This window comes from Podarcis erhardii (genome assembly GCF_964252035.2).
Source record: "Podarcis erhardii genome assembly, chromosome: 7".
Taxonomy (NCBI): Eukaryota; Metazoa; Chordata; class Lepidosauria; order Squamata; family Lacertidae; genus Podarcis; species Podarcis erhardii.
Window position 1 is genome coordinate 4,715,282 of NC_138511.1, and position 22,217 is coordinate 4,737,498.

The 22,217-nt window shown below is 46.2% G+C and overlaps 2 protein-coding genes across 2 annotated transcripts in view; both read left to right on the forward strand.

Annotated features, from left to right (window-relative positions):
• The window catches only part of PROM2 (prominin 2), a 45,090-nt gene extending 38,503 nt beyond the window's left edge, over positions 1 to 6,587 (forward strand). Inside the window, exons 20-24 of the mRNA XM_081870004.1 lie at positions 218 to 286; positions 1,236 to 1,325; positions 2,716 to 2,822; positions 3,902 to 3,991; positions 5,220 to 6,587. Of these exons, the coding sequence (XP_081726130.1) occupies positions 218 to 286; positions 1,236 to 1,325; positions 2,716 to 2,822; positions 3,902 to 3,965 (330 nt within the window). The 3' untranslated portion in view covers positions 3,966 to 3,991; positions 5,220 to 6,587. The remainder of the gene's footprint in view (positions 1 to 217; positions 287 to 1,235; positions 1,326 to 2,715; positions 2,823 to 3,901; positions 3,992 to 5,219) is intronic.
• Positions 6,588 to 15,102: 8,515 nt separating this feature from the next.
• KCNIP3 (potassium voltage-gated channel interacting protein 3) overlaps positions 15,103 to 22,217 on the forward strand; it is a 118,675-nt gene continuing 111,560 nt past the window's right edge. The window contains exon 1 of the mRNA XM_081870066.1: positions 15,103 to 15,445. Within this exon, the coding sequence (XP_081726192.1) occupies positions 15,431 to 15,445 (15 nt within the window). The 5' untranslated portion in view covers positions 15,103 to 15,430. The remainder of the gene's footprint in view (positions 15,446 to 22,217) is intronic.

The window sequence follows — 22,217 nt, forward strand, 5'->3', positions numbered from 1 at the left end:
TTTTGCAAATGGGCAACACGTGCAGTCTGCTTCCAATAAATGTGAACTGCAACCTAGCTAACAACATATATTTGCAACATAATTTTTGTGTAGGAGCAATCTTCAATTTGGAAGATAATGCATTAATTGGTGGAGGAGCAGGGGTGGGGCATCTCTGATTACCCTCTTAAGAAGCACTGGTTGGAGTCCTTCAAACTGCACCTTCTTTCTCCTCCAGGAGCTGGATTGCTTTGTAAGAAAAGAGGTGGGGTACGTCTCACAGTACCTGAGATGGCTGAGGAGTGTGGTAAGTATGAGATTCTTTTGCCCCTGAGTGGTGTCTCAGGAGTGAGATGGTGCTGAACAGAAGTGGCAGCGACCACTGGACAAACCTCGCCTTGGGGTGGGGAGTTGATCAGGTGCATTAGAAGGGCAAGATGCCTGTTGTGGGAAATGCATCACGAGGGCAGAAGAAGGGAAAGTCGTGTATTAGTGAAAGGGCCAGCTGGATGAAGCCAGCATAATTCAGGAAATAAATTGCCTGCATGGAGGCCTCTGTGACTTACTGGAGGCTTGCAAATGCCAGTTGTTCATTAATTGAGATTTTAAATTAATTCACCAAGTCTCAAGTTGTAGTTTAGGCAGAAGTAGGTGGGCTGCTTACCAGTAGTGATAGGGGTGAGGTGGTAGGGAGATTAGCGCAGTGCTAACACACCAACAGGAGCACCAGATTGGTTATGCCATGTGTTTGCACCACTGCAACCACCCTACTGCCTCGCCTCTTCCCCTTTGCCTCCTGATAAATAACAAGGACCTACCTGCTGGGAAGCTGGTGTTAGTGGATTTGCTTCACCTGGTAAGCAGTTTCTGAGTTTGGGTGAAAAAAGAGTGTAAGAAATCTACTCACCTGTATTCTGTCTCTGACCACTTCCATTCCAGGTGACCTGTTTTTAAAGCAGTGATTACAATTTGTTTGTGGGTTATAGGATGCTTCAACAAGCAATTGTTATCCCTCACTATCCAGTGCATTACGCCCTCATTTTCCTTAGTGCAAATATCCAGGTGTTTTTTTTTGGGGGGGGGCAGGTTTGTTGTACAAGAATAACAACTTTAATAGTGCAAGCTGAATTTGTCAGTATGTGATTGAATCCTGCCCCCAAATAGTGACAGTCTGGAAGCACCTTGTGAGCCTCATTCTCCATGCACTGCTTAAACAAGTTGTGATATGCGCAAGCAATTCTCCTTTTCTGTTCCAGCTAACTGAGGATGTTGCATCATGCAAACCCTTCTCCACTGCTCTAGACAATGGCCGGGTGATCTTGTGTGATCGTATTGCAGATCCCTGGGTAAGTGCTCCAGATAGTTCCTCTACTGTCTAAAATTTGCTGGCACTCTTCCTCTTTGCCTTTTGCTTGATGTGTTTCCTCAGATCCAGGGTGTGGCTAATCAGGCCTCCCAGGCCTCCCCGCTTGGCCTATGAGGTTGTGACAGGGCAGGTAAGGACAGGGCTAAGGACCCTCTGCAGGCATGCCAGGATTAGGGCCCCCACATCCTCTGGACTCCCAAGCAGGGGCTACAGCCACTCCTGCCAAAGCCCTAGCCTGACTCACTATTGCTATTGTTTTCCAAAGAAGGTGGCAATGGACAGCCTTCATCAGGGCAGATTCCCTGCTTTGATTGAATCTGCGCAGAGTGCACAAACCTGTGGGAACCAGGAATGTACATGAGCAGCATTTGGGAGACTTGCACAAAGCTCGCACAGTGGTTAGACTGTGTCTGGTCTTGAACATTTGTTATAGGGAAGGGTGTGTGTAGAAATTAGCCAAGTTGGAGCATTATGGCTGACAGCAGGAAGTCTCTCTCAGCATCTAATGCCTCTGCTCAGACACCTGCACTGGTTACTGATTCAGTGTGCTAGTATAGAAAGTCCTTAACCACTTGAAAGCAGTTTACCTGCGAGATTGCCTTTCCCCCACATGCACCCTTCAGTCTGTGGAACTGCCACCATTTCAGGTTCCACATAATACTCCTTACACAGTTGCAAGAAATCAATCTTTCAGTGTGGCAGAGCCCATTTTTCTTTAGGGACACCAATCCAGACATTCTAGGACACGGGTGGCACTGTCGTCTAAACCACAGAGCCTAGGGCTTGCTGATCAGTAGGTTGGTGGTTTGAATCTCTATGACGGGGTGAGTTCCCGTTGTTTGGTCCCAGCTCCTGCCCACCTAGCAGTTCGAAAGCACGTCAGAGTCCAAGTAGATAAATAGGTACCGCTCCGGCGGGAAGGTAAACAGTGTTTCCATGTGCTGCTTTGGTTCTCCAGAAGCTGCTTAGTCATGCTGGCCACATGACCCAGAAGCTGTCTGTGGACAAACCCCAGAGTCGTCTGAGACTGGACCTAATGGTCAGGGGTACCTTTACCTTTACCTTTATCCAGACATTCTGGCAGCAGCAGTAGTGTGTTTTAATCTGATTTTAGCTTATCATTGACACTGATTATTTTTTGAATGCTTTAAACAGCTGCTTTCAACAGTTTATACTGACAATTTTACTGTTCTATTTGTTTTGTAAGCCACTTTGAGGTTTCTCTTGAGTGCCAAAGGGGTATATGAATTTTATGAAAGAACGAAATACTGTATGAAAGTAAACTTTTCATTTGGCGATCTGCCAGTCCATGTCTTCCCAGAGGATGGAGCCCATCACCAGGGTTTGTCTCTCTGTGCTTCCTCCCCCAGAATGCCTTCTGGTTCAGCCTGGGCTGCTGTGCCTTCTTCCTCCTCCCCAGCATCTTCTTCGCCATCAAGACCACCAAGCACTTTCGTCCCATCCGGCACCGATTAGTGTAAGTGGGGTGGGCCTTGGGGGCGGCCTTCACATTCAATTCAATTCATCTGCTTATTAGATAATTTGTACACCAGCCTTTGCTGTACAACCCCCTGGGTGACCGCCAACAATGAAACAGCATGGAGAATAAAAGATAAAAGCACAGAAATAGCAGTCATAAAACCATATTATCCAGCACGGCTGTAGCTCAGTTAGATGCCGTGATGGGCGCAGGGGCACGGGGGCCTGCAGGGTGAAATTGGGAGCAGGGACCACAATCCAGTACCCTGTGAATGACCCATCAGGTCCAGAGGCCTTATGGACACCCACAGTGTTTCCTCCCACTCTGTTCAACAGAGAATAAAAGTCATTGATTTATAAGAGCCACATATGTCAGCCTGTTGCCACATATCCCATGGCCTTATTTAACCTTTTTAATCAATACCTGTTTTATTAGCCTTCAAACCTTTTACATGACAGGTGTTCTACCGGCCCTTTTAAAGGTCAGTGTTGCCTCTGTAACTCCACTTAGGTGGAGACCGTCATGCAAGTCAATGCAGTATACAGTGGTACCTCGGGTTACATACGCTTCAGGTTACATACACTTCAGGTTACAGACTCCGTTAACCCAGAAATAGTGCTTCAGGTTAAGAACTTTGCTTCAGGATGAGAACAGAAATCGTGCTCCAGGCCCCATTAGCTAAAGTAGTTCTTCAGGTTAAGAACAGTTTCAGGTTAAGTACGGACCTTTGGAACGAATTAAGTACTTAACCCGATGTACCACTGTAAATTATCTTCTCATGAGGCTGCTTCCAGGCTAGTCTTTGGAGACCCTTGTGAGTATTTTCTTCTTGAGGAAATGAGCAGGTGGCAAATTTGAAATGTCACTTTTTTCCTCATGTTATATAACCTGTCATTGCCCTTCATAATCTATTGTATTGAGGCTGTGGTTTGCAATTTGGGAGTAATTCTTAGTTGGCCATAATAAACATCCTACCTTCTCCAAAACAAGCTAATGAGGTGAAATAGCTTCACAAATTTGTATTGTCACTTCTCCCCAAACCTCTCATTTGTGTTTTTTCCCCATGTTGTGTCTAGCTCCACTGGATCAGAGGAAACGTACCCCTTCCATATCCCACGCGTCACGTCTCTGCGACTGTAAGCAACTCCATGTGTTCGGATATCCAGGTGAGAGAGATGTGCGTTCTCTGGGGATGTGTGACCCCTGGGCTGCTCATGTGCACGTCCTTCCCTCTTTCTGCCACAGGATCATCAAGTGCAAAGTTGCCACAATAGCTCAGAGAACAAAACTTCTGGGCACCTTTGCTAGTGTGAGAATCTCAGAGGCACCAAGTGCTCTTTGACAACATTCAGCTTTCCCAGGTTAAGCTCTTAAAATTACAAAAATGGCACCAAGGTAATAATTACTGCTTAAATACTTTCCTTGCTCCGTTCTAGGCATTTGGAAGTGCCTCAGATTCCTGTAGATAAAACTAAAATACTGTGCTCACTGAATCTCTGAATGGCAAGAGACTCTACCAGGTGTTCCTGAGGTTTAGTTTCCTTGGAATGAGGGTCAGTGGAGATTGCAATGTATTTAGAATATATTGTTTTATTTAAACACATACACAACATGAGCATAGGATTGAGGGGTGCACAGCATTAACACCCTAACGGATCTTGCTTCCCCATTACGGACTTGTTGGCAGGAGTCCCCCTCCTGCCTTTTTTGTGACCTCCCCAAAAATCTAGCTAGGAATTTCCCTTCTTCCACAAAGACAAGCCCTGGTTTTAGAGAAAGGCAACTGATATTGGATCTGCCCCCTGCACATTCAGCCCTCTCAAGTCAAGTCGCTCTGTGTCTCCTTTCAGTTCAGCCAAAACACACAGACACAGCCCCACTTGCCCTATTGTTCCAGCCAGGTGAGGTGGGAAAAGCCCACCTATTTATCTCTATGGCAGCAAGGCTTACCCTAAACTGCTGATGTGACAGTACCTAGCTGAGTGGCTAAGGCCATTAACTTTACATAGGAATTGGTTTGACCAGTAAGTAGGTTTTTCTACTGGATTCTAAACCTCACAGGCCAGTAAGGGACCCACTGATATCATCCAATCCTATAACAATCCCTCCAACCCTATAACAAACTAGTTTTTCTCTCTCCTGTTAATAGTACAACAGATGAAAGTGAGGGCGAGGGCCATTTTGCTGTCTAGGGAACAGATAAGCACACAGAACCTTTAGGACCAGCTCTTCTTCTCTCCACCTTAACCTGTTAAATGGCAGCAGTCATGTCAAGCATGCTCAAATAATCCAGGTGGAGATTCCTGATGCCTTTCAGAACTCTGCTAAAATCAATTAGGCCTGTCTGCCTATAGAGCCCCTCACCCAAACCATACTCATGTTTTTCACTTGCAGGAATCACCATGGGAAAATGGCTGGATCCTTCCAAGGGTGGCCCTCTGCGCTGCGTTGGGTTGATACTGAGCTATTCATGAAACAACTTCTCTTGGACTGAAAACTTTTTATCCCATCACTGTTACTCATCTCATCACAAATTTGCTTTCCTTCCAAGTATCCCTTGCTGGTCCTCCTCACTCAAAGAGAGTGAGTAAATTTGTAGATGATGGCAAGGTGGTTGATGTCCTCTTAAGCCTTTCTCTTGCAACCTGGTATGAGGCCTGTTTCACCACTTGGCAGGTTACTTTTTAATAATAACATAGATGAGACTGAGTAGGGATGGAGGGTTCTGTAGATTTCAGTTCTCACAGTTTCTTGTTTTTCAAATCTTAAATTCACTTCTCCACATTTCTGCAGCACATTTGTGCATTTTTTAAAAAAACCCACATCATGATAATTCATCAGCATGTTAGTTGATCTTCCCCTGATAAACATAATACTATATGCAGTGTGCTGTTTCCCTTAATATATGCTTTTTTGTAAGCACTCTTTCTTGGAGAACTGCATCACAAAATTTCAAATTTGTGAAACTTTTGAGGCACAGCTGTGTTTCAGTTTACATATTAGATTCAGCTTTGAATGCATCCTGAATCAGTTTCCTTCTCCACTTCTAGGGTAGGAGGAATCCCCCACCTAGCAAGCAGCAAGAACTGTGGTTGTGCTGGCTTGGTGTGTCTGCGGGAGTTGAGGTTGCCAAAATAATTCCACATTGTCAAAAGTATCCACCTCCTCCCCTGATCAAAATCTCAGATTTCAACTTAAGAATCTTTATTTATATAAGAAATGGTGAAATGTGGGATGAAGCAGAAAACAGATAGGCAGCAGAGAGAGAGAGAGAGAGAGAGAGAGAACAATTTATTCCCTAACCTAGCTTAGAATGCACAGCAGCTTCCAGGGTTTGAACCTGAGACCTTCTACATGCAAGGCAGGTGCTCAACCAGCAGCCACTGAGCTGTGCTCCTCCCCTGTGTTCTCCCTCCGTGATGCTGCCTTCCATGTATGCACAAGGGTAATGCAGTGCTTATTTTTAGCAAAATTCTCTCTGCATGCCACACCAGCAAGAAGCAATTCAGGCACTGCTTTCCCCTGGTGCTATGCATGTAGGAGTGTTGCTAAAAATAGACATGTTATTCTGTCCTTTGGATGTGCATGCCTCTGCATGTGCCACACAGAAAGAAAATGGCCCACTCCCACGTATGCATGAAGCTCCTGCCATCTGAGCCCTTTGGGGACAGCAATCCGCCGGTCTTGTGTATAATAATGGCTGCAATTTGCCCCAGTCAGTTTGGGAACGTTGGCCTAATAATAAATAAGGCACTTTTGAAAGATGTGGCTATCAAAACTTTTTGTTGCATGTGTGTCTTTGGGGAAGAGCAGGGGATGATTTGGGAAACCCAGGAATGTCAGAGGTTGTCTCATACTGAGTTAGACCAGGGGCTCATCTATCTTAGTATTCTCTACACTGACTGGCAGCTGCTCCCCAGGGTTTGGGACAGAGGACTTTCCCTGCCCTACAACTGGGACTGAACTTGGGGGTTTCAGGGAGCTGTGGTCTTTCCCCCTCAAGATGTGGAGAGTGTCCTCTGGTTTCAGTCACCCTGTGGTGATAGTTCAGCTGCTTTAGCGCTCAGAGTTTCTTACTCTGTTCACAAGTAGGTTTGGCAGATTCAATCCAGAGAGAAGTTTGTCCGGCTCAACTTCTCCTACTATTGCATCATTATCAGGCAAGAGAAGAGAAGCCTGCCATTGAAAAAAATTAATTTGACATAGCCTTGATATTTTTGATAAAAATATATGTCATACCAGGATGAAGGCATAACAAGTAGCCATGAACAAATTTCTCAATTTGTATCAAAAATATAACCTCCACCGATTAATCTGAAGAACAGGAAAACCCACATTGTATTGAAATTTCTATTTCCCCTATCAGTAGCCAGCCAGAGGTGCAGATGCTTTTGTCCAAAAAAACCCAGAAGTCACTTGTGAGTTGCCAGTGCACCAGTGCCTTCCTGCAAATAAGGCTGGGCAATTAGAAATACAAAAAAATCTGGAGGTAACTTTAAACGGGGATAATTTCATAAACATTCCTAAAGTAGTTTAGATCAGGCTTCCTCAACCTTGGCCCTCCAGATGTTTTGAGACTACAATTCCCAGCATCCCTGACCACTGGTCCTGCTAGCTAGGGATCTTGGGAGTTGTAGACCAAAAACATCTGGAGGGCCAAGGTTGAAGAAGCCTGGTTTAGATGATCACTACTGATGTGTGCAGTCACACCCTGCTTTTACATATGACAAAAAGTCTTGCCAAGTTTTTTAAGTGTTTCAAAACCTATGTAACATGCCTGAGCAAAGGTGGCAGCGTGTCCAAAGAAATGTGCCTCACTCCTATAGTATGTCCACATTCGTGGCTTCAAGCACAAGGAGGTCTTTTTCTCTGCTGCATTTCAAGTTGCATTTCTACACAAGGGAGGGGGTGGGGATGTCTCCACTGTCACACATGACCTTTTGGTTTCCCTGCCCCTGCAACCTCCCACCCCCTGAGGAATTAATGAAACTGTCCTAGGCACATGGGCACTCAGCGGCAGATGCATAATGGCTTCCTCAAATGTACACACCGTTATTAAGAAGCAAATTGCAGCTTAGGTTTTCTAGTTGGGCTGAAGCTGATTTGAGAGAAAGGCATCAAACAGCAGTATTTGTCAAGAAACTACAGCATCAGTATGGATTGTGGCTAACGTCACGCAAATGTGGTTTCAAAAACTAGCAGTGGAAATGCGGAGTAAGTGGTCATGTGAACATGCCCTGAAAAACAATTATCTGTTTCCCAGCCTGAAATTTTCTAGAATACTAAATCTCACTAGATCTGGCAACATTTTGTTTTCTCTTAAACCAGCTGAGTGCAGTCAAATTTAGCTACCTTCTGGCAGGGCATTTGAATACAACAGCAGTTTTCTCCGGCAGGATTAAATCTGTTGAAAGCTATAATCTGCCAAATGTTTCAGTTTAGTTTGTTATAATCTGTTGGAGCTTTTTCAAGTGGTATTCTTTATAGCTGGAGATTATTATTATTTTAAGGGGGGGGGAGGTTTATAAAAGGACTTTATGCCAGGCTTTGTCAGCCAGGTGCCCTCCAGATGTTTTAGACTCCCAAGTGCCGTCAGGTCCAGCCAGCACAGCTGCCCTCCCATCAGTCCCAGTGTCGTATGGCTGGGCTGACTGGGGCTGATGGGAACATATGGAGAGTGCCAGGCTGGCAGTGTCTATCGTTCACTCAAGGCAGTTAAGCATATGTCTGTGTGTTTAAAAAAAGGAAATAGTTTTGAAAAGGACACTAAAAGACATTGCCAGTTAAAAAAAGGCAGCCCAGAATAAAACATTTTTCATCCTTTCTTCAGAAAGAGCTGCTTGAAGTCTGCTCCCTTTGTCACTTCTGATGAATGGGCAATTATACTTAATGGTTTGGATAGTGCTCTTTTGTGGAAACGCATTGTTCACCCTCCAACATGCTCCTGCTTAAGTGGACCACTGCTCCCTCTCCTTGGCCCTCGATGGCTTATGGCTGTTACTTCTCCAAAGCCCTCAGCCAGCTAAAGTCACCAGCTCCCTTAAACAGGAAAGGGGATTCTCTCCTTTGCTGCCTCCAGGGCTCCCCTGGGATCCTGTGCAGCACTATTCTAGCCCTCTGTCTGGCCCTTGGGACTCTGCCCAGGCACCCCTTCACCCCCACCCCCTGCTGCTTTGCATGGCTGCATGGAGGACACAGAGGGGGGAGTGAGTGTGTGTGTGGAAGCTGCCTACTGTGCAAAGGTAGAGTTGGGCCCACCCATTTCTGGCATGTGGCCCTCAGAAGGTTCCCCAGAAGGGCATGTGGCCCTTGGGCAGAAAAGCTCCCCCCCCCCTTCTCTACAGTGCTGTCTCTCTTTCACCCCCTTTTCAAATCACTGTTCTCATAGCATATATTTTCCATTAAGGCTTTGGCTCAACCTCTAAAGTGCTCATCTCAAGTGTTTAAAGAGCATCCCACAATCCCTTTGGCTCAGCTCCAATGGCCCCCTTCATCTCCAACAGAAACTGGTCCGCAGCATGTGGGGCTGCACTCGCTCATGGCCATCCTTTGCTAGCCCTGCCCACCCCTCTCTCTGCCTTCTCCATTGCGGAAGCTGTTGAAATGCAGGTTGTAAGCAGCCTGAGAAAGAGAGCGGTGGGCTTTGGCTTGTTGTATGCACAGGACATAGCAACCCCCCCCCCCCATTTTGCTGATGAGGAACGAAGGGTGAGAGAGCAGCTTGCCCATGGCACTCATCCGATTCCTAGACAAACACTGATTCCAAAGCCAGATCCCAGCACAGTGTTCCAAGGCTTCGTCTTGGAGTAGAGGAAGCCTCAGCCATGGGTGGCTCAAGAGCATTTTGTGCTTGTGGACAAAGCTGGGTTCTCGCGATACGTTTAAAGTACATCTCCCCACTCAAGAGAAGAATCCGGTCATTTCTTCCTCCTAGGGAAGAATCAGTTTTGATTCTCTCAGTTTCTATTTGTTCCATTTAGTTCTCCACATTTCTGCAGCAATTCGCACTTAACAACAACAACAAACACCTCATGAACATTATTCAGCCTTTTGGTGTGAATTTGTCCCAATAAATACATTTTTGTATACAGTTGTTTTTTTTACTAATATGAAGGAAGGCTGTGTGTCGGGTCTCATATTGTTTTGGAAAGTGCAAATTTGATCAATTTGACTTTAAATGTAAAACAAATTACATTCTCCCCCTTCCCTGCCCCTCAAAGAGCTGCAATTCCTGGCACTCTTAACATTAAAACTACTATTTCCAGGATTCTTTGGAGGGGAAGTGGTTTAAATGTGCTTTAAATGTATGGTGTGTAAAGAGTCCAGCATGACTTGTTGATGAATCTACTGTAACTTCAACACTTGTGATGGGACAGCAGCTACCAGAGGGGCTGCTTAGCTCTGCTCTTCTGCACCTCACCGCAGCTGCAGCCCACTCTCCAGCCTCTGCCACTTGAGGCAGCTGCCTCACTCGGCCTAACAGTTGGGCTGCCCCTGCCAAAGGGCACCATTTCGCAGCAGCCTGGAGCTCCCACAGCTTCCTATGTGTTAATTAACTATCATTATCATAACCATTTATTTAGTTATTTTATTTATTTATTTATTTATTTATTTATTTATTTATTTATTTATTTATTTATTTATTTATTCTGCCCTTCATCCATAGATCTCATAGCAGTTCACAGAATAAAAAGGCAAGATAAAAACACAGAACACACAATAAAAACCCAAACAAACAAAGAAATCAATCAACCAACCAACCAACCAACCAGCAACCCCCTCCACCCTCTCTCTTCCTTCATAGTAGTTGGCACATTCTGATGTCTGAGTTTATCTTTCTATGCAAGTCATGGGGGGGGGGGCGTCTTTGGGAAAAAACAACAACCCACAACCCCAGTTTCAATAAGCAATTACATATTGTGGCATGTCTGCCTTGGGACAACGAAGTGTCAAATGGCAAGACCTCTGCTATGAAATAATAAGCAATTGTTTATTCTGTGGGCAAAAATAGAGCTGTCTACTTCTGATCCTCTTATAATCAGGATAGCTCAAGAGCTGAGCTGCAAAAAGAGGCCTTGAGGCAGTATGTATTATTCATATCCCGTCCTGTGCCTGAGCCATGTAGATTCCAAACACCCACATTTTTGTTCCTCAACTCAAGGATAGTGACTACCATGGTTCTCCTTTAATCATCGAAGTGCACAGAGATGGCAGCAGTCACATTTAATGTGCACATGACTGACATTTCCTTTCTCAGGCTGACCAAAGGCACTGAGATGCAGTCCGAGCAGATACTGAAATGGTTTCACACTTAAAGGGGCTGGCATTGCATTAAGAACAACCCCCCACCCCAAAAAATCATCAGTGGACGACTAGCTGGTCATAACTTTCCATGAAAGATGGAGGTGAAAATAACAGTGAAAAGTAGAGCAAGGCTGAAACCTCCAGATGATATTCTTGTAGAGAGTCATGGCCACATGGCCTTCCAGTGAGTCAGGCCATTGGTCTCTCTGGCTCAGTACTGTCTACACGGACTGGCAGCAGCTCTCCAGGACTTCAGAAAGAAGCCTTTCTGCTCTAGCACTGATCTGTAGTGCACCATAGTTAACAGAGATAAACAACAGCCTGTATTTTGTAATAAAAGATCATAACAGGAGAAAGAAACATGCCAAACACTTAAATGTTATATCCACATTTGGCTTTGACTGAGGTTGCTTGAAGCATCTGACACAGGCTTGTGTCCGTTAAAGCATCAGTCAGTCATTAATTTTGTTGAACACATCAAGGGAATGGTGAGATGCACATATGCACACAGTAGTGGCTCTCAAGGGGAAGGTGATTTATTGATTAAACCCCATGCTCTGCCTTTCTGTGGAAAAATGCCCAGGGCAACTTGCAATTACGAAGTTTAAAAAATGATCATTTTAAAACAGATATAAAATAACTCTAAAAACAGCCACATCTGAAAGTGGTTGCATGTGAGCAACACATGCATGGGGCTTATAATTCTCAGGGCACTTCCAGACAATCCATTTGTGGAACGATCCACCCGATTTGTTTGCAGGGAGGTTATGCCATGTTGTGTTTGTATGTGACTGAATTCCATCCACAAAATGTCTTGAAGCAGCCAACATCTAATTGGATTCAGTTGAAACGGGTTCCATATAAGGGCTTAACTGCTTTGCTGTTTAGCACTACTCATTTAGAGATCGCCTCCCATTGGTAAGACCCCAAAGGGTGGGATGGCAAGGGAAGTTTGGGATCTGACTCTTTCCAAGCATCTAACGCAAAACAGAAGAGTTGTTAGAGGCCGAACTAAACACAAACATTTTGACAAGGTATGGTTCCCATATATCACCTGTGTAAACAGAAGTGATTTAATGTCAGATCTCTCATGGCTATGCCATGGACAGTTAAAGCACTGATGAGGCATTCAAAGATTCAATTATTTGACAGGCTCCCCACTCAATTTCCCTCCTCCTCTGTGACTGGTGTGGTGTATGCATGTAACACTGCAGGCTTGGTTGGAGTTTATTAATGTTGTTCTATTATAAAACCAATAAAATGTCTATTTTTAAAAAAGGAAATTGGGAAACAACCCATTGATTTCTGCAGAGCTGAGTGCAAGGCTTGTTAATCCTTGAGAAGCAACAGCTCTCATGAGGAGTATTCCTTTGATAGATGAAGCATCTGCAAAACGGAAGCAGGTGGGAGGCAACAAAAGGGAATATAACTTGGCAGCTTTAAGGTGAGGTCACCGATTAAGGACAGCATCCACTTTTTAATCTGATTGGGAGAGATCAAGATGGATTTGCCACTGCATGGGTTGCCTTTGAAAGTGCTTTTTGTCTTGTCCTGGGAAAATCAGCTAGACAAGCGGCAGGACCAGGAAAAAAGTTGAGCCCATTTGTACCAAGTGCCCAGTCCGTGTTTTGCCTCCATGGGGTTGCTAAATTGTTCAAAGATAATTCCAGGATAAAAGAGGTTACTGGCTGTAAAGCATCTCAGAGTAGAGAATCTGTTAACAGCTGAAGGTTGCAAAGTGAGTATAATCTCAGCTGATCTTTGAGAACAAAAGCAAATTCTTTTCTCCTGGAGAAAAGCTCAACACAAACTGAATGCCTACTGCTTTTCCGCTGCCACTTGGAGACCCTGACATGAAAGACTCAATAAAAAGAAGAAGGGAGACAGGGATCTACTAATACCCCAGGGGACAAGATGCTCTTCTTGTGAAAAACAAGGGCACCTACATTGCCTCAGAAAGGATGTGCTGGCTTGTTTGTTGCAAACAAGCCTTTGGTGTCAGCGCGGGTGGGGGGTGGGGAGAGAGAGCAATAAAATAAAAAATGGAGCTGTGGTAGAGGATAACCTCCTTCCCATTTCAAAGATGGCAAGAGTGTGCTTCGATCTGCCTTTGGTTCTACAGGATAGCTTGAAAACCTATGACAACATACATGCTAGGCGGGGTCCAGAAAGCTACCCGTCAGCTTGGCTAAGACAAAGTGCACAGTGTTGGGTAAGACCCAAAGAGGTGGATCTGGGACTCCAATCCAGTTATAATATTGAAAGCTGCCTTCTACTATGACACTCATTTTGTCCATTGAGGTCAATATTGTCTACTCTGATTGGCAGTGGCTCTCCAGGGTCTCAGGCAGCACAAGTGGTTCTCATCCCCTCCTACCTGACTCTTTCCTCCTCCAAATTGGAGATGGGGGGCAGTGGCGTAGCATGGGTTGTCAGCACCCGGGGCAAGGCAAGTAATTTGCGCCCCCTAACCCATGGATTTGCGCCCCCTAACCCTAACCCCCAGATGTTGCGCCCAGTGCGGCCAGCCCCCCTGCACCTCCCACGCTACGCCACTGATGGGGGGGACTGAACCTGGGAGCTGCACGCAGAGTAGAGTATGTACTCGGACCCTGATCTGCGGCATCTACCTGACCTCTTCCCAAAACAAAGAGGAATTTGGGGTTTATTCCCCACCCCATAAAGTTGCTGTCTGATGTCTAGTTAGACAGTGGAGCCTAGAACACTGGGGTGTATGGGGCACTGCCCCACCATCCTCAAGGTGCTCTCAGCCAGCCCCTAGCAGCGTAGGGGTTGGCTCTGACTGCTATTTGCTCTGGTTCCGCCTGCTGTTGCTCCCCCTGCCTTCCTGGCACTCTGCCAGTCAGTGCAGACAATACTAGATGACCCCCGTGTTCCTTTCCAACTCTACAGTTCCATGATGGACCAATGCTCTCAGGACTTATTTTCACTTCCTCTTGTCCCACTGCTTTCCCCCATAGAAAACTGCACTTTAGTGCTCAATTGGAGCAAACAGCAATAGGGTTTTCTGTGGCTTGCTGTTTGTTCTGATTTAGAGCTAAAGAGTGGGTTTTCCCTGGGGAAAGAGCGGGGCAAGGGGGAAACCGCTTGGACTAGGGCTTTCTGGGCATGTGGCAAGTGGAAGTGTGGGCGAGCCCTCAGTCAACATAAATCAGCTCCTTGTGTCCCTGTGTACTTTGAGTGTGCCTTCTCTTGTTATCTCAGCAGTGGGGAACCGCCAGCCTGCAGTAGGCCCACCAGGATTCCCAATTCACCCCGCCAGGCTGCATCACCCAAGCCATGCCCACTTGCCCGACCCTGACATTGCAGATGAAAAGGTGGAACTCCCTGCTGGAAGCAGAATTTGCACCCCATGCCTTGGTCCCACCCAGCTAGGTTTCAAACCATGATGTGCGCAAATGAAAATGGGCCCCTTGGGGTCACTGCAGTGCCAGGTGAATTTCAGGTGGGTGCATGGGCGTAACTGGGGGGGCAGGTGCCCCCCAGGTCAAGTAAAACAATAGACATACTTAACTAACTGACCAATCATGTTGTTTCTGCCTCACCAACAAAGTCCTGCTCCCCCTAACAAAAACCCTGCCTACACCCATGGATGGGTGGCCCCACCCACCAGTCAAAGCTGGCTCCCGTCGGGTGGGGGAGATCAGGATCTGGCCCTCTGGCTGGCCCCAATTCCCTCACTCCTGTGTTCTTCCCGTCTTCTTCCTTCCGGTCAAGGTCTTCCACAGACACAGGCAGCAAGAACGTCTGCCTTTCACAGACCCTGACCCCTCCATACTAATAGGGGGTGCCCCCTTTAAATCCCCCTGGCGGTCTGTGCGGGGGCCATGGGGTTCATGTATTCAGCTCAGGGGCTGCATTAGGAAAGAGAGAGCAAAGGGGGAGGGGGGAGGGGGGAGGGGGCGCTGAGAGTTCGGTTGCTATGGAAACTGGCAGCCTAGGCTGGCATGTTGCCTAACAGAGAGTGGGAATAATGGTTCAATAGGTAAACTTGGCACAGGGGTGTTCTCTTTTGTTGAGGATGCTTCCACAAGGACAAAGGCAGCTGGCAGGGCCACCTTCGCTCCACTTTTCCGCCTCTTCTTCGCTCAGCCGCCAAGGCAGGCCTGGCAAGAGCAGCCTCAAGGGAACAACTCCGAGGGAAGTCGCAGGAGCAACAGCCGGCGCTGTTTGGATTTTGTAGGCCAGAGAGAGAGAGAGAGAACACCTCGCACCAACCCCCACATTGGGACTGAATCCACAAAACGGCCGAAAACCACCCTCAAGTTTCCAGCAAGGAGATGTTTGAGAACCTGGTGAGTAAATGCCACGCGAAAGTGAAGCCTGCAGGTGGGGCGGCAGATGCTCGGAAGAAAATCTCTGCCTCTGAGGTTGCATGGGTCCCATCCACACCTTCCATTTAAAGGACTCTTATAGCACTTTAACAGCAGTGGCTTCCGCCAAAAGAACACTGGGAACTGTAAAAAAGGTAAAGGACCCCTGGCAGTTAAGTCCAGTCAAAGGTGACTCTGGGGTTGTGGCGCTCATCTCACTTTCCGGCGGAGGGAACCGGCGTTGGTCCGCAGACAGCTTTCTGGGTCATGTGGCCAGCAGGACTAAACCGTTTCTGGCACAACAGGACACCGTGAGCACCAGAGCGCACGGAAACGCCATTTACCTTCCCACTGCAGTGGTACTACTCTTGCTGGTATGCTTTTGAACTGCTGGGTTGGCAGGAGCTGGGACAGAGCAATGGGAGCTCAACCCATCATGCAGATTTGAACCGCTGACCTTCCGATCAGCAAGACCAGCAAGAGGCTCAGTGATTTAGACCACTGGGAGCTGTAGTTTGTTATGGGCCCCTTAATAACTCTTAGTAACCCTTAGCAAACTACAGTTCCCATAATTTTGGGGGGAAGTCGTCACTGTTAAAGTAGTACTAGAGTACTTTAAATGGACTATATGGATAGAGCCATAGCCATAAAGTTGTGTAAGTCGTGCATTTCTTGCACAAATGCATGCCTTGTGTTTGTGAATGCAGGCAAGCTGGGTATATAGGAAAATTTAAAATGTGCATAAAAGTGAAATAATATATGATGCTTGTTCCTGTGATCATAGTTGACTAGTTCACACGTACCTTGGTTAGAACTCATTTTTCCTACACTTGGTGACTAGTAGCAGGCACGGCATGCGTGCACTGAGTCCTTTGGAAAACTTTGCTTAAGGCGGAGGTTTTCAACCTTTTTGGGTCCTTTTTCTGCAGACTCCTGCGGGGCTTAGGAGCCCAGTTATGTCACCTCTTTCCTGCAGAGCCGGCAGCCCCTCCCCCCTCCCTTGTGGAGGGTTCCCTCAGCCTCCTCTTCTCCCCTCTCCTTGGGAGTCCTCTGGGCAGCCGCAGCTGCTGCCCCTGGTCTCTGAGCTGCCCCCCCACCTCCAAAAGAGGTGCCTCCTCACACTGCCCCACTGGGGCCTGGGAAACACCTCCTGGCCAGCCCCAGAGGCACCTTTTGCCTGGGGAGTTTGTAGCCAGGGCTGCTGCAACAAACAGCTGTGCAAGCCTTTGGGAGGCGGAGATTCAAGAGGGCATCAGAGGAGGGAGGGAAGGAAAGTGGGACAGAGGCCAGTGTTGCCCGTGGCACCCCTGACCATCATTCAAGGCACCCCAGGGGGCCATGGCACACTGGTTGAAAAACCACTGGCTTAAGGTGATGTGGATGTTCTTTCTGTGGTACCATATCCACACATGCCATTTGTGACTTGATGCTGCAGTGATCAACTTGCATGTATCTTCAAGTTTATAGCAGTTAATTGTTCAGAAATCAAGAGGTGTATTGGCATGTGTGAGACAGTCCAAGTGTAATCATGTATAATTAAATGATGTGAATCCTACACTTCCAATATGACCTTCCGTTAGATCTTTTGGCCTCCCTTTCTCATTGGATGAAGAGCCACATATCATGTACAGTGGTACACTGGTGTGTTTTGCTAATGTACTGTTAATGAAAAGAAGTAACACCAAATTGACTTTTAAACTGGTAAAGAGCAGAGCAGCCAAGGCTCTGCTAGTGTTGCCATATTTCCAAAAGTAAAAACCAGGACACCATGAAAGTTGTTGAGCTTGACTTGCCTAAGATCCAGGATAAATCTGGGTGTATGGCAGCCCAGGCTCTGCCCTCCGTGAGCGGCCACCGATTGGCCTGTTTGAACAGGCATTTTGGTGGGTGTTAAGTTGTGGGTTGACATAGCAGACGACACAGCGATTTCTCCAAAGCAGCTCTTTATTTTGTAAGCTGGAATAGAACTGACTGGCAAACAGCTCAGCCAGCCTGCTTTTATAGGCAGCCGGCTGTCAACATTGTAGCAACAACAACCCAGAGTTTCCCGCTTAAAATAACTGACGTGGACCTGAGTGAAAACTATCTACAGACCTGAGTGAAAACTATCTACAGTATCCCCCTGCTGGCCCAGGGTGAAACTTCACTACATAACAGTGGGCAACCAGCCCCAAGATCCTGAGGCTATGGGGAATTCCTTGCAAAGCTGGGAAGTGAGCCTGGCCAGCGATGGGGATTGAGGCCTGAGCAAGAGGGACTGCAAGCACCGCCCCCCAGGAAAGCCGTGAGCGGCCATTATTGCAGAGTAAATGCATATAGCACACAACTGAAAAAAGAGTCCCACCACCTTTGGGGCCCATGGGCACCTCTGGAACTTAGACAAAGAGTCGGGGCACCACCACAAAATGACTGCTATGTGGGAAGGTGCTTCCAAGCTTTTTTAGATTTCATTTTTCTTTCACATATGAAACACAACTCACCGGACCAGTAGTTGAATAATGATTGCTCACTTCACTGAAGGCTGAGAGACAAGTTGCTTGCTCAAGAAATGGAGTGGAAGGCAGAGTTGTGATCTGAGTGCTAAACTCATAGCCAATCCTTTCCCTCCACCTTGTTTTGCTGCAGCATAATGCCCATTTCACAGAAGCCATATAACTTGCCCAAGAAACTGAAGGCAGATCCACACCATACATTGAAAACACACTTGACAACACATTTTTCTTATTGATTTTTAAATGCTGCTTTTAATTTATGTGCTTGTTTGCTGTGGCAAAAGAACAACTGATAAATCAATCAATCAATTAATTAATTAATTAATATCAACAATAAAACACGACTTCCTCCAAAGACACTGGTCTTCCTCTCAAAGAGCTACAATTCCCAGCACCTTTAACAAACTACAGCTCCCAGAATTGTTTGGGAGAAGCCCTGTGCTTTAAATGTGCACTGAATGTATTTTATTTGAATTTTTATTTGAATGGTTGTTTGATGTTTAAATGCCTGGTGTGGATTTGCCCTGAGTACAAGACAGCACATTTACTTTAGCAGTGTGCAGTTCTGGGGGTGGGGGTGGGAGAGAGAGAGAGAGAGGTGAAGGGGCTTGGTAATTTATCTTTGATATGAGAACAGAAGTGTGGCAAATATGCCTCTATTTGTGTTGGTGCAGCCATTTGAGACCATTTGTGATACCATCTGCCCTGTTCTGGTTGTGTGAGAGGCCTTGTTCCTGCGGGGGGGAACTGGTCTTCTGCAGCACAACCACATTCCTCAAGTAAACCGAGTGTGATGGGACTCCTCACGTGCTCAGTGGTCACATGTACCCACATGCTGTGCTGAATTGTTATCATTATCACAAAACTAAAGCAGTTCAAAAGCTGTCAGGAAAAAGATGCACACTTGAAGACGAGGAGGAGAACAAATCAGGCATCAGGGCTGGGCCAGCAAAGAGAGACAAAAATAGTTTAGCTGAAAACGTAACACCTGTCAAACTGTAAGGACTGAGATTTCCATATTAAAGAGAAAAAGAGAGAAAGCAGGGCTTTGAAATTCAAAGAAACTTCCTCACCCCGTGCCATCAAATAAAAAATGCCACATCATTTTCTCTCTCCAGCTGGTTAAACATAGTAGTGAGGTAGCAAATTCAGAAGTGCGGGGGGGGCGGGGAGGGGGGTCCCCTTCATGCTAGGCACAGCCACATCCCCTCACAGCCATGCGAAGGCCCAGCCTTCTAAGATTATGCAACCTTCTAATATTATACAATATAATTATATAATAATTATAATTAGGGAGGCACTGCAACAATCAGTGCAGATCTTCCTGTATTGCCTTTCAGCTAGATCTACTGTTTTCTGGGCCTTATAAATGGGTAGTGATTTGGAGTGCTCCAATATTTTATTTCAGAGCGACATAAATTGATGTAACAGAACTTGCACACCAGTCTCTTGAAACGGAAGCGCCTTGTGATTTCAGATCTCCTAAATGCTTCACTTTGAGCCTACAGAACAACTTTTTGGTGTTCTTCCTGTGTGCTTTCTCCACTGAAAGCAACCCTCAGAGGCTGACTCACCTCATAGAATCATAGGATTGTAGAGTTATAAGGTACCCCAAGGGCCATCTAGTCCAACCCTCTGCAGTACAGGAATCACACATCTTATCACTCTGATTGGCTCCAACCAACATCACTCTGATTGGCGGTGAAAAGTTCCTATTTCACACTGATTGGGAGCTCTAGGTTGAGGGAGACAGGGACCCTGCTTCAGAAATATTAACACGACTTCAGCCATGGACTGCTATACATTTGGTTAGAAATCTGAATTCAGATTGGCTCTTAATTCCTATAAACAAAATGATGACAGAGTTCAAAATCAACAGATTTGTTGAGGTCAGCTGTGGTCATTACAGGCACCCTCCAAATTACACGTATTCAACTAGAGCGTGTTCAGCTTTATGCACTTAGCATAATAATAATGGGGGTGTATCCAGGAAATTTGTTTATTTTTCAATCCCACCGACCACTGAACCCAATGGTGCTCCCACTATACGCGATTTCACGTATATGCATGGTACCCGGGAGCGTAACTCCTGTGGAAGCAGGAAATCACCTGTATAGGGCAACCTGTTCCATCCTGGTACCCTGCATATGTTGCTTTGCAGTACATCTCCCATCAGCCCCTGGTGGGCCTGATGATGGGAGCTGGGAGTCCAAAACATCTGGAGAGCACCAGGTTGTTGAAGGCTATTAGAGTAGCTAATTTTGGGGCTGGACCCATTTCCAGGAGGGTGCCTGTATTAGTCAATTGCAGCAAAGAGAGTCCTGCAACGCATTAAAGAATAACCAACTGGTTATTGTGGCATATGTTTTGTGGATTACAGTACACTTTACTGATTATGTGGACAAAAGTTTATGTCTTTTGGACTGGAAGGATTCTGGCATTTGGGTGGGCTAAGGAGCAGAGGAGAGAGCCCAGTGGAAGCTTAAGGGCAGAGTAGGGTCCAGTCCTCCCTGCTAACCTGAGTAGGAAAGGAAGGAAGTCTAACAAAGTTCTGCTTCTCCCCATGAAGACTACTTTGACATTTTATTCAAATGTTGAATTTTTTTTTTTTTTTTTAAATCAGCAACACTTGTTTGCTGGTGCCTTGAGCATATGTTTAGTCTGCTTACTGGATAATCCAGCACTGGTTGGGGCTGATGCAAGTTGGAGTCCAAAGCCACTGGAGGACAGTTGGTTGGTGAACTAATGTTATTTCTACCAGTAGCACCTTAAAGACCAACTAAGTCAGTTCTTGGTATGAGCTTTCGTGTGCATGCACACTTCTTCAGATATCTGAAAGATGTGTGCATGCACACGAAAGCTCATACCAAGAACTGACTTAGTTGGTCTTTAAGGTGCTACTGGAAGGAATTTGTTTTGTTTTGACTATGGCAGACCAACACGGCTACCTATCTGTAACTGGAATAATGTTATTTCTGAATAAGGAAATATTGCTGGTACGGAGGGGTCCTTTTAGTGAAAGTTTGGAGAGCAAGCCAGAGGTGAAAGTAATGCCCCCTAAATTATCTCTCTTTATTCAGCACCGAGATAAAAGTGTTCCTCTGCTGCTGGAACACTGACTGGGAATTCATTCTGCACAGAGATTTCCATCTCCACCAGCAAAATCAGACAGCTGCTTCTGGCTGATGGAGAATGAGAGAGAGAGAGAGAGAGAGAAGGAGTTGCGTTGCAATTATAATTAGATCCCAGAGTCCAAATAAATGTGATAAGGCTGCCAGATACAAATTGTCTATTCATGGTGATTTTGTAAGTTTCCCCTTCGAAAAGGAGGAGCCTATGCCTGCTTTTGTAGGGGCAACCTTCTGTATCAGGAAAGTGCAATGCATTTCTTTGGGAAGTGGGGGAACAGCCACAGGATGGAGATTTAGACACTTATGAATGGCATGGAGAAAACAGCCGAAGAGTCTTTCTCTGCCCCTCTCATGAAGGGCGGAGAGCCTTTTTCAGTCCAAGGGCCACATTCACTTCTCAGCAACCTTGCAGGGGCCACATGACAGGGGTGGGCAGTGCCAGAGACAAAAACAGGCAGAGCAATAAGTGTGAATTCTGCCTTTGCACACTTGCAAAGTTAGTTTCTTCACACTCACGCATCACTCTCCATCCTCCACCCAGTCATGCAAGAAGCATTGTCAGGGTTCAAGGGCACATTCCAGCCAGGCAAAAACACCCATGAAGAGGGGCTGGAGAGGATGCGGCCTAGGGAGAGTCTGATAAAGAGGTCTTAAGGGCACATTTGGGCCCCTAGGTCTGCGGTTCTCATCCCAGAGGAACCTTTAGAGCAGCTCTGCAAATTAGGTCGGTATTAGTTTCCTCGTATTACCTGGAACATTCTAAAGTGCAGTATAAATGGCAAGCACAATTGTATTCTTATGAATGAGCCATTTGTGTGTAGGAAATGGTACAGCTACCAGTGCCATTGTCTGTAAGTGTCAAACAGACCATCCTGACATTCCTTCTGGAATTAAAAAGTGCAGCTACAGAACTTCCACATCAGTGGAGCAGGGATGACGTGCCACTACTTATTTCACAGCAGGGAACAGTGACATCATCTCCTGGGGGGCTGTTTGCCAGTTTCCTGCATGCCAACTAAATAAACTTTGCTCAGGGAGAGACCCACCAAATAAATGAGCTCAACAGAGGAAGAGGCAGATTCTGTTAGCTGAAGTTCCTTCATTATGACGAAATGTCATGTCACATAAATG